We start from the raw sequence: 15,092 nt of genomic DNA, 5'->3' as shown, positions 1-15,092 counted from the left end.
GTATGCGAGTTCTTTTGTCTTTGTTTGAGGGTAAAGTGGTGACAAACTCCGTTTAATTGTGCATACTGTGTGGGTGACTGTTGAAGATGTATTTATTGCGATTTTGGTTGCCAAATTTACATATATTGCTCTTCTAGGATATATGTTAATTGTGTGTTACGAAATGCGAAAGGTTTGAAATAATGAAAATAATGAAGCGATTTCTTGTGCAGGAAAATACGTGTGATTACGTTACCGTGATTAGTGACGCTAGTAATAAATATAGTTGTAAAAATTTAGGGAGCTATACTCGGAAGAATGGCCTTGTTTAATGCATTTCTCAAAATCTCATTCACACGTGTTTTGTAGTGTGTGTAGCCGCGATGTTTCGGATGTGCATGATGAAGAACAAGACTGAATTTCGTGCTAATATGAACTCCGAACTGTTAGGTGCTCTGTTAGTGCAGAGGATGCACATGATATGAAAAGAAAAAGCATGTCACCAGTGTACGTGTACCAAACAGGAACTGCAAGCTTTAAATTAAATGATATGTAAGTTAGTAAGATTACGAAAACATATTCTATGACCGCCCCCCCCCTCCCCTAACGGCTGCATTACGAATTACCTTTCTTGAAAGTTGGCATCTCTGCAAATGCCAGATTACGGAAAACAGTCTTTATATTGAGAAGTAGGATACGGCAATGAAACCAGAAAAATTATTTAAGGTATCTGAACTTGACCAAAATGTAAACCAAATTGAAAATAATTGTACAAATAATCATTTAGGAGCTTTATTCCTGTTAGAACAAACCGAATCTTACGGGAAGAAAGAGTGAAATACGGTGGAGCGACGCTAAAAATTTGCGTCCTCTGGCATAGGAAAGCACCTACCGGCTACAGATTTGAGATCCTTGCACTGCCTAACTGTACCACATCAGAAGATGCTGAAAAATTGTATAGGATTTTCTAATGGCGTAACGGGCATAACATCGCTCTCCAAACAGCGGCTTCAGTACGAATGTCGAAACATCAGGTGTGTGGAGGAAAAGCTAGGATAGCTGATAATTTATAAAATGGTGATTAAAATCAAATTTATTTATGACCGCAATCTCCATCAGTTTATCGGATACACTCAGTAGCGGCGACAAAGGGGGGGCGAGGGGGGCAGTTGCCCCCCACTTTGTGGAGAATAAATTATTCCAATTTAGCCGTCTGAAACTAGGAATATAGGAGTTTTTTTTATAAAAGCACTTTGTACAAGCCCTGTTTTCTTATCAGCTAATTCTTTACTTTATTTTCGTTAATTATTAGTGGAAATGCGCACAAAATGTCGCTCGTCGCGGCTAACTGATTTGCATAGCGCCACAGCAAGTAGTGGGGACTTTGCATATGCTGTGAGAAAGGGTACCAGGGGTATAATTTTTTTGCCAAGATCATGGACACTGAGGTATGACTAATAGACAGTAAAGAGACTGCTAGACGGACGAATGTGCGCGGCAAGTCGATGAACTGTTGCACTCAAACTGGCAAGCTTGTTTTCACATTGCGCATGGTTCTTTTGGTTCCTATTGAATTTGGACTGCCTCAATAGAATACGGCAAGATTTCATTGTTCCACAAGATATGTCCAACAACTTTGTCAACATTAACCTTTTTCTGGACTTGTTGGACTAATTATTCCCTCTGCGCTTATGTTGAATTCTAGAACTTATCAGGAACACTGGACTTCGTTTACTTCAGACTTTATTCGATTTTTAATTGTGCAACGTAAGAATAATTGTCAACCAGTGCCTTCTTTTTTAATTATTAATTTTAACGAGACATTTACATAAGATTTTATTTGTCACTTTTTAACATAGCTTTGTCATACTACAATTCATTTAACAACATCTTATGTATGTATACCTTTCCACCACTTTCCCATCCTTTCATTCCGTCTTTCATCTTTCCACGCTACTTTGTTTTAGGAATATGATTTTTACATTGTATCTAGGCTAGGCTGATGATGGTCCTTATAGAACCGAAACTAGTACCTTGCAACATCACATTGTAATGTTTTTTTAAACATCACATGATTGTAAAGTATTGAGAAGGTGGATCATAAATTTGTATTTATTTTTACGTATAGTCTTTACTCAATACGGAACCAACTATTAAATTTATAACTTTGACTAGAACGTTGTGTAAATAATGTCCTGAAATGTGTATTGATAGAAACCCTAATGAAACGATCGTGTTTATTACATTGCCTATTCAGCAATGATTAACTTAGGGAAATGTTGTGATACGACTTTCAAAGGCTTGGGAGTGTACATATAAGTAACATACGTATATTTCAGTTCATTCGATGTTAGTAGGCCTATATCATAACTTGATATAATTTGAATATATTAATTCTCGGCAGGTAAACAGAATTATAGCAGGGTATGCCCATACTGATTAAATATGTGCGTAAAGTGATAAGTGCAAGGGTAGAGTGAAATCATTCGAGAGGAAACGCCTCTCTAAGTCTGAGATAGTGTAAATAGTTCAAGGGGGAACGCCTCTTAAGTTTGAATAATTGGACGTAGAGTGAAGTGTAGAGAAAAACTACCGAACATTTAAACGTCAAGATCATCTTCAATACCATATGTAAAGTGTTTGTATGGCATATCCATGTGAATAATTGTGTTTCACTAGTATAGGAAAGTTGTTATTCAAGATATTGTTTCTCTTCTCATTAGTAATGAACTAGTGTTCCTCTCATAATTAATATTCCCCTACTATAGAGATTATTAGAAAATTATAGCCCCATCGGACGTATCAGTCAGACCCGGAAATGCGATACCGACTCAGCTAGCGAATTATTCTAGTAGGGGAGGTGAGACTTCGATAACCGGGCTGAGTTCGAAGCTTATCGGAGGTGCTCCATTCTAATATCATACTTATGAAACACGGTAACTTGTTTATGTGCTGAAGCCTTGGACAGGTACAGTACCGTACGTAAAACAACGGCTGATCATCGCTCTAGTTTCAGCAAATATTTGGGGGGGGGCTCCCCTTGGCTACGCCAGTATCTTAGTGTATAGGCCTAGTCAAGTACTAAATGATTTTAATTGCATAATCACGCCGTACTTCTATTTAATTGTAATGGCTGCTATGAATGGTGTGAAAATGTTGCTCATAGGGTCGGTTGGTGCATGCATTTCAGTGGGTTTGGCAGACTGATATGTAATAGCAACTTCTGGCTCGGTGAGGAAAGCAACGGGAAACTACCTCACTCGTCATTTCCCTAGTACGCCTCCTCAGTGATGTCTAGGCCATCTATGACAGCTGATGGCAGAGCTGTTGAGGATCCAACCAGCCTTAGGGCTGAAGACTGAACATACATACACAGATGTATATACCGTATTGTTCCTTTGGTGAAATTTTTATTGTATAGTCTATTATTGAATCAGAATCTTAAATTATTGCCACACTTAAGTTGGTAAAACATTTACCTCTCTGTGGAAATTAGGTCAGAGAGCATAAATAATTCCCACTTTGATTTTTTTTTTTTTCAGTTTACATGAATACACCACGCCGTCTTCCTCCCTCCCAGCACCCCCCCCCCCCCCGGCCCCCTTGCTATATCCTACTAACCCATGTACTTTTTGTTGTCTGTACGTCCCCCCCCACCACTTTTAATTCCCAATCGCCGCTACTGGATACACTGAGGCAGAATGCAGAATTAAAGAAAACGGGTAGAAGTGATACACTCGCTAATAGACTTCTTTGCTTATTTCGTGGGTTAGGGTACTTATTTAAGCAAAGTGTAAGAAATACGTTGTAGAAAGTAAGTCATACAACTGCTCTTGGTCTATTTTTATATCTCACATTTGTTTGATGTCTTGTGAAATTGCTAGTTATGATGGATTTTATAGGTTTTTGTACTGGAACGTGTTGCAATGAGCGGGCGAGACAGCTCAGTAGAGAGAGCTCTAGCGGCACTTGTCGGAAGTATCTCGTAGGCAACGGTTGTAGCAGCCATGCTAGCCACTCTGAATGCTTTCATACATCGGATCTCCGTCGTTTTATTCTTTGTTCTGTGCCTTTTTGATTCATAGATCTCAACAGGAGAATTATCAAGAAACTCTTTAAATTCATAATAAATATTTCAGTACTAATTTCTAATTCTACTATATTTATTTTTTATAAACCATTAAACAATTTATCAATAATATGATATTATATACTCTAGCCCTGAAGTTCTCACGTGTTCTTTACTGTTGACAGCACGGTCGAGGTTGGCAGTATTTAAATTTGTGTCTTCAGTTGTTTCTTACCTGTTTGACTTGTTTACAATATGGAGTAGTAGTGGGAATTGGAAATTTAAGTTGTGTAAACTTAATCAAAATACAATGGCTAACACTAAATATGACGGAGCGCTTTTAGAAATTTTAAAAGGAGAAGGTCAACTTGTACCTTTCCTTGACACTGTCTTTGGGTTTTTATATAGATGGTAATCATTTTTGTGCAGCTTTTCTACTTGCTGAACGTATTGCTAGAAATCGTATCCGTGTGATGTTATTTAAATGTCAATTTTAAGGTAAGTTTCGTGTGACGAAAACTGATTTTGTTAATCTGTCCATTAGCACAGATTTCTATCACATCCAGAAAGATCCGAGCGAGAAATTGGGTTTTCCACCGGGATTAGCGCGCGAGATAGTATTGAAGATCTTACAGAAATGGGAAGGGGAAGCCAGAGCTGAAGAACAAGCCTTTTGTGAAAGGTAAGAAAGGAATTGTTGGTTACATATTAGGCGTGTATTAATTTTCTTTATTGATGTCGTTTTACTGCAAGGAATCCTTCAACGTGTTGTTTATGTATTTCACTACTACTGGTAGGCCTATTTGACTGTTTTCAGTCCCATAACCGATAGCCAGCGTTATATTTAATTGATCCTGAGGTTCTTCTCTCTAACCACCATTATATTATAAACGCTCTTAAGTGGGCTGTTTTTTCGTACTTTCCCACAAAACAATGACGATCATGACTAAACCCTCTTTCAGTCTTGATGATTTTTGCAATAGAATCTTAGTAAGAACCATGGTCGAGGTGTAAAGAGAGCATAGGTCATTAAAACTATATCCCACGTACCCCAACATGAGTTCCACGTGGGGATTGGTAACGGCATATCTCATCATTGCTGGGAATGGCGAAACATCCCATATTACGTTGGCCAATAGCAATGCCAGTAGCTGCTTAAGCAGTGGAGAATACCATGTCCTCCTCTTTTAGCTTATAAAAAAAAAAAAAATTACTTCTGGGGCCGGGTTGGTGGCTTTCTGGACATCACAATAAACACATCTCTCTCCTGAAAGGAATTGCACATAAGATTTACATAATTTCTACTTCTTTTTAATGTTACTAAGCTTGGAGTGCACAGAGTATATTTTTACTAATCTACATCTCAAAACACACTATTTCCTCATATCTGCTTGTTTGATTGTCCAGGTCTCAGCTGCATAGATGGCAATGGGGAATATGAGAGAGTGAGTTAGTTGCAATTGTGTGTTCTGTGTAACTATGGTCCTTTCATATCCTACCCAGCTTCAGGGTGGCTGCCCTGGCCATAACAGTTATTCTCTTGGTTTCATCGGAACACCCTGCTGTATTAGAAATCATGGAGCCCAAGTAGACAAATTTCTGGAAGACCTCGAAACCAGCTATTTCTCTGCAACTGGGTTAGTTGGCTTTCTACAGTCATAACTTTTGTCTTTCTTCTATTGATTTCCAGGCCATATTCCCTACTAATCAACATCAGCTTCTCCATGACGACCTGTAGTTCCTATGCTCTAGCTGTGAGAATCAGTATGTTGTCAGTGTACCTAAGGTTGCTGATCTTCCTACACCGATAGAAATACCGGTACCTCCTTTCCAGTCATCAAGCACTTCTCTTATTATGTGTTCAGTGCAGATATTGAAGAGGATGGGTGAGAGAATGCAGCCCTGTCTTGTACCACCTTCTGTTTTCAGGATTCTGGATATTGACTCGAACAATCACTTTGTTGCTGTATTAAAGATTCTGCACAAATACCACCAAATGTTATGGGAACCCCATTTCTAGAAGAATGGTTTAGAGATGTGTCTATTTCACTGAATCAAATGTCATGGTGTAATCAGTGAAGCAGAGAAAAGTCACACCATTGAACTCTATGGCCTTTTCCACAATCTGCCAAACATTCAGAATTTGATCCCTGGTGCCGTTTTCTGTGATGAAGCCACCTTGTTCTTCAGCTATTTCAGGAAGTAGAAGATTTTTAGCTTATTATGAAGGACATTGAGATCTTGCTTGCATGAGGGATGAGAGCAAGCTACTGTTCTGTAGTTGGAACATTCAGTCGGTGAACCTTTCTTGTAAATGGGAATGATGATTCATCTGATCATCTTCCAGTCCTCTAGATGAAATTACACAGCTCAAGGATTCTGTTTGATCCAGTTTGACCCATGGCTTTCAGTACCTCGGCAGTTATGACATCTATCCTCCTCACTGACTGATGGCCTTTTCAGTCTTGGACCGCAAGATAACAGGTTCCAGTTCGTAAGGTCCGTCCAGAAGGTCGGCATGGCCTTGGTTATCCCTGAACTAATTCATGAAGTACTCTCGCCATACCTGTGCAATTCCCTCTGGGTTTGTGATCTTCACACCATACTTGTCCGCAGTTACTTGGGTCTGGGGCTTGAATTCCCTGGTCAAATAGTGGACAGTCCTGAAGACGACGTGGGTTTCATTTCAAATGGCATGGCACTCAAGCTTGGAGCAAATGTTTTTCAGGAAGGAGTTTTTGTCCTAATTGTAGGCTCGTTTGATCTTCTAGTTGTTGATCTGCTGCTGTCGATCCTCATAGTCTACCGGTACATCACTTAGTTTGCTTTCAATGCAATGCCTTTCTTCTACTAGTTGTAGAGTGGCATCTGTCATTCAGTGCTTCTTTTTATTAACTTAAATTGTTCCACTCACCCTAACTGCTCCTCCAATCCAGTCCTGGGTATTTCGCCAATAAACGCTGGCATCTTGATCCTGCTTTCCGAAGCTAGTCTTATTCATGAGGTTTTGCTGAAAAGCTTCTATATTCCGGACTTGAGATATTTCCTGCCCTTTCCTCTTCTTCAGGAATTGTAACTTTAGAGAGAATGTTCCTAATAGCAATTTGTGGACAGAATCACAGTCTGCACCAGGCCTAGCTTTAATTTTCTTCATTAGGATGTTTCCAAGTTTTAAATTTATTTGGCTTCCTTTAGAAGTATGTTGATTGGGAGATGAAGTTTTGTTCTCTGCAGAGTTTGACAAGTTTTGGGGCATTTCTATTTGTATGTTTATATGGAGACCATTTCCCTATTATATCGCAGTATTTTTCTCTTCTGAGCTGATCATTGAAGTCCCCTAATAAGATCTTAATATTGTTTCTATTAACTTGGTTCACTGTTCGAGGAGATCCCAAAATTTGTCTACTTCCTTCCTGGACTTCGTTGGAAAATGTTTCTCTTTAGTAGGGGAATGAGCATTTATGATGGTAGGCCTATACATTGTATTTGTTGTTTTTATGGTTAAAGTTGCAACTCTTGGTGAGGTGGCTTGAAAATCAATTATAGAAACTATTATTTTTACATTTACTTTAAATCCTATTCCAGATTGGGGGCATTGTTTCATGACCCTTTGTCTGGGTTTCCCATTGTCGGTATCCTGAGATTCAAATGGTTCTTCTGTCATGTTTCTAATCTCCTGGAGCTCCGCTATTAAAATTTTCTTTATTCCTAGCCTAGTCTGGGACCTTTTTCAGTTTTCCGGTTTTTAGTAGAGACTTAATGTTGTGTGTTGCGATGTAGTTGATTTGGTTATGTTTCATCCTGTTCCTGTGTGTTGGGGTTGGCTTAGCCTAGGTGATAGCAAACTCTTCGATTCGTTGCTGCCTTCTGCGTCACTACCCACAGAAAAAGATGTTGCCATTTCCTCCTTTCTTATTGAGCAGAATGGTGGAATTGTTTTCCCAAAAGACCTTTCCATATTTGACTTTCAAAGGTAGTCAGTCTTGAATAGAGCAGGCTCTTGATTTACAACTACCGGTACGGTTATTAACCGCAGAGAAATTCAGTTTAGTTTGCCTTCTGAAAATCTCCAATTTTTAGAAGCTATCCAGCTGACCCATGATGAAATGATGTTCCAGAATAATCACAATCATCATAATATCTCTCCACCCTGTACTGGACACTTCTGGATTTTTGGTACTTAATATTGGTAAGAAATTTCCCCCCCCCATATATAACACAAGGGCACAAGATTGAATACACTTAATACCTTACAATTCTCCGGCTCCTTGGCTGACTTGTCAGCATAGAGGCCTTAGGTTTAGAGGGCCCCAGGTTTGATTCCTGGGCAGGTCAGGGATTTTGATCTTATTAATTCCCTCTGCTTGGGGGCTGGGTGTTTGTTCTGTCCCCAACACCCTTGCAAATCATACACCACACGTAACTATATCCTCTACCGCAATAACGCACAGTTTCCTATACACGGCAGCTGACGCCCACCCTCCTCATCGGAGGGTCTGCCTTACAAGGGCTGCACCAGGCTAGCAATAGTCACATTATTATTATTATTATTATTATTATTATTATTATTATTATTATTATTATTTATTTATTTATTTATTTATCAGTCACTCTTCATAATGAGGCAGGTCATGTTATGCTGCTAATGTTTTATTTGATGGGCTTCTATAATCATCTTATGATTTCTCTAGGATTTTTTGAGTTTACTATGGTCCCCTGTGTAATCTTTATCTACTTGATTCCTTCCTTCTGCTCCTTCTCATTCTGTACCTCTTGCAAGGGATATGGCAAGTGCCTGGGACATAATCCTTCTCCAGTTCTTGCGATCTTTTGCTGTCTGGAATGCAGTTTGAAGACTGTTGCCAGTTGACCAGCATCTAGGAATTCAGCCTCTTGGTCTCTTACAGTTTATGTTGCTACCTATAATAATCATTAGTTCAAATTTATCTCTCCTTGCTACATGGCCAAACATATCGTAAGATTGTGTCATTGGTAATTTGGCACATTTGCTTTTGAATTCCCATTTCCTTATATCTGTCTGATGTCACTGGCAGCAAAGTTTCAAATCCCAACCAACACTGCAGGATTTTTGAATTCCATGCAAAACTGGAGGTCCCATGGTTATGATCCTGGTATCACATCATCTTAAGCTACCAGCTTGCCTTTTTTTTAAAGTATCTGATGACCTTGTTGTTTGCTTTATGAGTCGATTTTTGAGAGAGTTAATAAATATATATCCAAATTGTCAAAATCTATTTAATTTGTAGAACAAAAGTCATGTTATTTGATCTGTACATTTAATTTTACCGGGCGAATTGGCTGTGTGGTTAGGGGTGCGCAGCTGTGAAATTGCATCCAGGAGATAGTGGGTTTGAACCCCACTGTTGACAGCCCTGAAAATGGTTTTTCGTTGTTTTCCATTTTCACACCAGGAAAATGCTGGGGCTGTACCTTAATTAAGGCCACGGCCGCTTCCTTCCCACTCCTAGTCCCTTCCTATCCCAATGTCACCATAAGACCTATCTGTGCCGGTGTGATGTAAAACAGATTCTAAAAGAATCTAACTTTTGTAATTCATTTCTAACTTCTGTTTTCTTAATTAAATCTTTTTGGGACAACTGATAGTGTATGAGATCATGATTATTTCACCTGAAATGAATAACTAGATAACCAGAACATTAATCAAAGTAGTCTCTATATGGATACCAGTTTCAGTATGCTGATTTGCACAATTGGCTTCACGTCGCACCGACAAAGATAGGTTTTATGCCAACAATGGGACACAAAAGGGCTAGGAGTAGGAAGGAGCCAACCAAGGCATTAATTAAGGTACAGCCCCAGCATTTACGTGGTGTGAAAATGGGGAGATCACGGAAAACCATCTTCAAGGCTGCCGACAGTGGGTTTCAAAACCCCCGAATGCAAGCTCACATCTGCGCGCCCCTAACTGCATGGCCATCTCGCTCGATCAGTATGCTGAGACCACCGTCCTAGCGTAATGGTTGTAATAATAGACTATTGCCCAAGTGGATGTGCGTATTCAGTTTCTAATGTTACCAAGAATTTAAAGTCTTTGTACAGGTTGTCCAGTCTAATGAGCCAGTTAGGAAACTTTTGCAATGCTGTGGCAGATGGCAGTGTAATAAAGAATTGGCAATCCTTCTTGAGATTCATATTTCCACCTTTTACAGTCCTTTTGCGTTACCCAATACCGTGATTCTTTGAGAAGTTCGAATTCCTGTACTTGATGTTATGAGGGGTTCTTAATCCCTTTTTGACCCCTGAAGGAATAATCAGTACCACATTCAACCTTTTGCTATGCCTTGGACAATTCCATGTTATTTTGAAAAGAAACTGGGAAGGTTGGTTTGGCTGTTGTTCACCCATACCCACAGTGATTTTTACACCTTATCCCTAATGTTTTACTTTAATGAAATATTTCCAATAATATGGCATGGTAATAAATCTCATATTGCTCCAGATAATTTCACAGAATTGATACAATTTCAGTAAGTAGATAGACAATCAGTTTTGAGACAGTGATCTTCTTTTGTGATATTTACATTCTCAGGATTAATAATCAACATCTAATCAGGAACTTTGAACTGGCGCATAAAATATTGGTATACTGGCAGAGCAGCATTGCCATACAGTTTTAGATTAGAATGGAAAATGATCATGACTGTTAATTTCAAATCATTTCTTTTTACTTACAGAAAACTTACCACAGAGGATACCAGTGAAACAGTTAACAATAGTGAATTAGTGGAGGAAACATCAAGGGATACTGTGAAAGATTCTGTTATACCTGTTGCTAAAGAAGTTGAAGTAGAATCATCTGCTGAAGAAGGAACTGAGACCCCAGCAGCAAATGAATCAGAGGAGCAGTAAGATTATTTGAATGATATATTTTGTAAATTAGTCAATCTGGATTAGTATAACACCTGCTTGGTATGTATTCAATCATATTGTATAAATATGTATCAAATATAGCTAGGAAGGATAATAGGAAAATTCAAAAAGAATTTACACCTTGGTAAGTTATCTCCGAGGACTATCAATTTGGAAACATAAATTGATTACGACTGGGACCCTAACTTGGTCTGATATTGCTTCTCTCCTTTCTTACGACCACCACCTTCCATAGTAGATAGTATTCAATTTGTAATGTCTCCAGATACTTCCATCTTGATACTTTTAATAGTTGTACCCTTTCCTTTCTACAGAGGATTCAATCTCCTTCTGTGATAAGAATTAGCAGGTAACATCATCTTAAGTATTTCCCCATGAGACAGTGATTAGAGATCTTTAGTCTTCGATGGGATATTATAAGATAAGAGGAAGGTGCCAAGTGACATTGTCGTGGCTTCTCTCCAAGGCAGTCACAATTAAAATCCAGATCAATTACGGAATTTTGAAATGAATAATCTCATCCCTATTGTTCGGATTCCATGTAAAACTAGAGATCCCGTAGCTATGATCACAATATCAGTAGTCAGAAAAAGCTACAAGGGAAAAAAAAGTGGTAGCGAGTGAAGATGTGGAATTCGTTCTGGTCCTTTTACAGTTTACTGTTTATCCTTATTTTTGTGTGCTGTTCATCTCTTTCCGTCATTAACTTATCTTTGCATTGGAAAAGAACTAACAGCTGTCAGGTCTATTCATTAACTTGTCTTTGCATTTATTCTTTATGCGTGTTTCTTATCCTTGATCTGTCTCTGCTCTATATTTGTATATTTGTTTGTTGTCTTTGCATTTCAAGTATTATTCATACTACTGTGCAGCGTGTTACTCAGTCATTAGGAGATGTTGTAGTCCATATTTGTTATCTCATATATTTTCTCCACTCTATAAAAAATTGGGAAACAAAGACAATGCATGCCTTATCATCAAAAAAAAAGTAACATTCAGAATAATTGCAGCATTTTGAAACTACTGTAAAAGGAATCCTACCTTTGATGTGTTAGTGTGACATTAAACCACTAGCAGAAAAGAAATGTATATTCTTCTGTTCATACTGTTCACGTAATACATCTGCATGTAATAAGGGTTTTGAAGGTTTTTATTTATAATTCATTACTGGTGTTTCATTATCTCCAGTATTAAACAATATTGGTGGTATTAATATTTGCTTCATCAATAGTTTTGTCTTAATGTCCTTTGATCATATCAAATGTGATACTGCAGTGTTCCTATGTATCATTGGCTTTATAGTTTCTACCCTTGGCATCGCAATTGCTGGGGCTCCAACATTGTCAAACTCTCAGGGCAATGTACATGTATCAGTTACTAGACTATAATGGTTACTAGAATGTGGTGATTACAATTTTATTTCAAGAAGTAAATTTAATAAAAATTTCATTTGTTAAAACTACTATTACAAGAAATAAGACTAAAAAAGTATTCATTGCAAGTAATTGAAATGGCGCATGGATTTTAATGCCGGGAGTGTCCGAGAACAAGTTTGGCCCGCCAGATGCAGGTCTTTTTGATTTGACACCCATAGGCGATCTGCGCGTCGTGATGAGGATGAAATTATGATGAAGACGACACATACCCCGCCCCGTGTCAGCTAAATTAAACAATTATGGCTAAAATTCCCGACCCCGCTGGGAATCGAACCGGAGACTCCTGTGACGAAAGGCCAGCATGCTAACCATTTAGCCATGGAGCCAGACATTACAAGTAATATGATTACTTTTACTCAGTTACTTTCCAACTCTGGTTATAATACTGCATGAGAGGATGAAATTTGGCCAAGAATGAGGAAAAGTGACGTGTCAGGGATAAAGTGATTTCATGGAGTAATCAGATTAGCAAGAGATTTTAGGTGAGTAATTTCTGATCGGGCTAAAGCTGTTATCTCACTAGGTATGGCAATGATACTTCAGGTACCTCTTTGATTAGTATTCTTGGTGGGGTATTTACAGCATTATTAAGAAGAGAGTGAGAATGAATCATCATCATCATCATCATCAATGTCCCACTCCAGTCACCCGGGTGTGGTTAACAAGCCGCCTCCACTCCTTTCTGTCCCTCCACTTTTCCTGCTCCATTATTTCTGCCACATCCAATCTAGCTTCTCTAAAGTTCTTCCAAATCTGATCCATCCACCTTCTTCTTGGTCTTCCAACTGGTCTCTTTCCCTTAACTTATCTTTCCAATTCCCTTCTTGCTACCTGTTCCTTTCCCATTCTTTTTACATGACTGAACCATCTCAGTCTTGCTTTCTGTATGTTCTGTACTAACAGTTCTATATTTAGCTCTTCTCTGATTTTAATATTTTGAATTCTATCTCTTCTTGTCTTTTTAACCGATGTTCTTAAAAATTTAATTTCTACTGCTTGGATCTTACTATCTTGTCTCTTATTAGTTACCAGCGTTTCTAGTCCGTATGTTACAATTGGTATGAAATACTGTTTATATAATGTTAATTTCGTTCTCTTGGGTACTTCGTCATCCCATAAAAGCTCTCTGACCTGATAAAATGTTACCTTTACTTAGTTTGTTATTAATTTCAGGGTTGATTTCATTACTTCCATTAATAATGCTACCCAGATATGTAAACGATTCTACATTATCTAACCGTTCTCCATCTATGTTCACTTGGCTTCTCTTTTTTCTCTTTTCCACAGTGCATGACTACAACTTTCTTTTTGTTTTTTGTTTTTGTTTTACTAATTACCATTCCAAACTCCTTCAGATTTTCATTCCAAACGTCCAGTCTCCTTTGTTCTTCCTTTTCTCCCTTTCCCCAAATCACCACATCATCTGCAAATACCAAAGCATTCACCTCATCACTACTGATACTCTATTTTACACGTTTTATGATTTCATCAATCAATATAATAAACAATAATGGCGACAGTGCACTTCCTTGCTTGAGACCTTTTTTTGTATAAAATGTTTCAGAGTCACCACTCTCCACTTGTACACTTATTTTACTCTCATGATACAACATTTTTATCTTGTTAATTAATTATTTTGGTACATTCCTTTTCAGTAGGCATTCCCATACATGTTTTCTCTTAACTGAAGCTTTTTCTAAATACAAAAATACGTAGATGATTTCCTTGTTCCTTTCCATATGTTTTTCCATTATTTTTTGCACTGTAAATATCAAGTCTGTTGTTGATCTATTTGGTCTAAAGCCATATTGTTCTTCCTGTAACTGTGTTTATATTATATCCCTCAAGTCTTTTGTCTATGACTTTCTCCATTATTTTTAGCCCATGTGATAATACTGTAGGGTTATACCTCTATAATTTTCACATTTCTTCCTATTTCCTTTTTTGAACAATGGTACAATGCTTCCTTGTTGCCAGTCTTCAGGTATCCTTTCATCCTTCCATATGGAATTGAGGGCTCGGTATATCCTCTGTAGTCCAATGCTTCCTGCTGCCTTAATCATATCAACATTGAATTCGTCATTGCTTTCACTGCCCTTTGAAGTTCCAACCGTTATCGGTTCTCTTCTTTTTCTCCATCTATTATTTCCATTTTCTTATCTCTTTCTTCCTCCGAGCAGTCATCCTCATTTTAAAGTTTTTTCAAAATAGTTTTCTGTCACCTTCTGAAGACCCTTTTCGTCATGTACTATGGATCCACCTTCTCTCTCTAATTCCTTGATTTTTCTTGACCGAGCTCGATAGCTGCAGTCGCTTAATTGCGGCCAGTATCCAGTATTCGGAAGATAGTAGGTTCGAACCCCCCTGTTGGCAGCCCTGAAAGTGGTTTTCCGTGGTTTCCCATTTTCACACCAGACAAATGCTGGGGCTGTACCTTAATTAAGGCCACGGCTGTTTTCTTCCCACTCTTAGCCCTTTCCTGTCCCATCGGTCGCCGTAAGACCTATCTGTGTCGGTGCGACGTAGAACAACTAGCAAAAAAAAAAAATTTTTTCTTGATTTATTCTTTTTGATTTTATTATTCTGTATAATAGTTTCTGATTTCTTTGAGTATCTTGTTCAATTTTGTTGGTAAACTCTCACCAACATTGCTCCTTTCCTTCCTTGATACTCCTCTTTACTTGGAGTTTCAATCT

At 38.2% G+C, this 15,092-nt stretch overlaps 1 protein-coding gene across 1 annotated transcript in view; it reads left to right on the top strand.

Moving 5' to 3' along the window:
* Positions 1 to 4,309: 4,309 nt before the first annotated feature.
* The window catches only part of LOC136875483 (nudC domain-containing protein 3), a 56,182-nt gene continuing 45,399 nt past the window's right edge, over positions 4,310 to 15,092 (top strand). Inside the window, exons 1-3 of the mRNA XM_067149028.2 lie at positions 4,310 to 4,459; positions 4,593 to 4,730; positions 10,765 to 10,935. Of these exons, the coding sequence (XP_067005129.1) occupies positions 4,359 to 4,459; positions 4,593 to 4,730; positions 10,765 to 10,935 (410 nt within the window). The 5' untranslated portion in view covers positions 4,310 to 4,358. The remainder of the gene's footprint in view (positions 4,460 to 4,592; positions 4,731 to 10,764; positions 10,936 to 15,092) is intronic.

The sequence above is a fragment of the Anabrus simplex genome, chromosome 6, assembly GCF_040414725.1.
Source record: "Anabrus simplex isolate iqAnaSimp1 chromosome 6, ASM4041472v1, whole genome shotgun sequence".
Lineage (NCBI taxonomy): Eukaryota > Metazoa > Arthropoda > Insecta > Orthoptera > Tettigoniidae > Anabrus > Anabrus simplex.
This window is presented reverse-complemented; position numbering and strand designations above follow the sequence as displayed.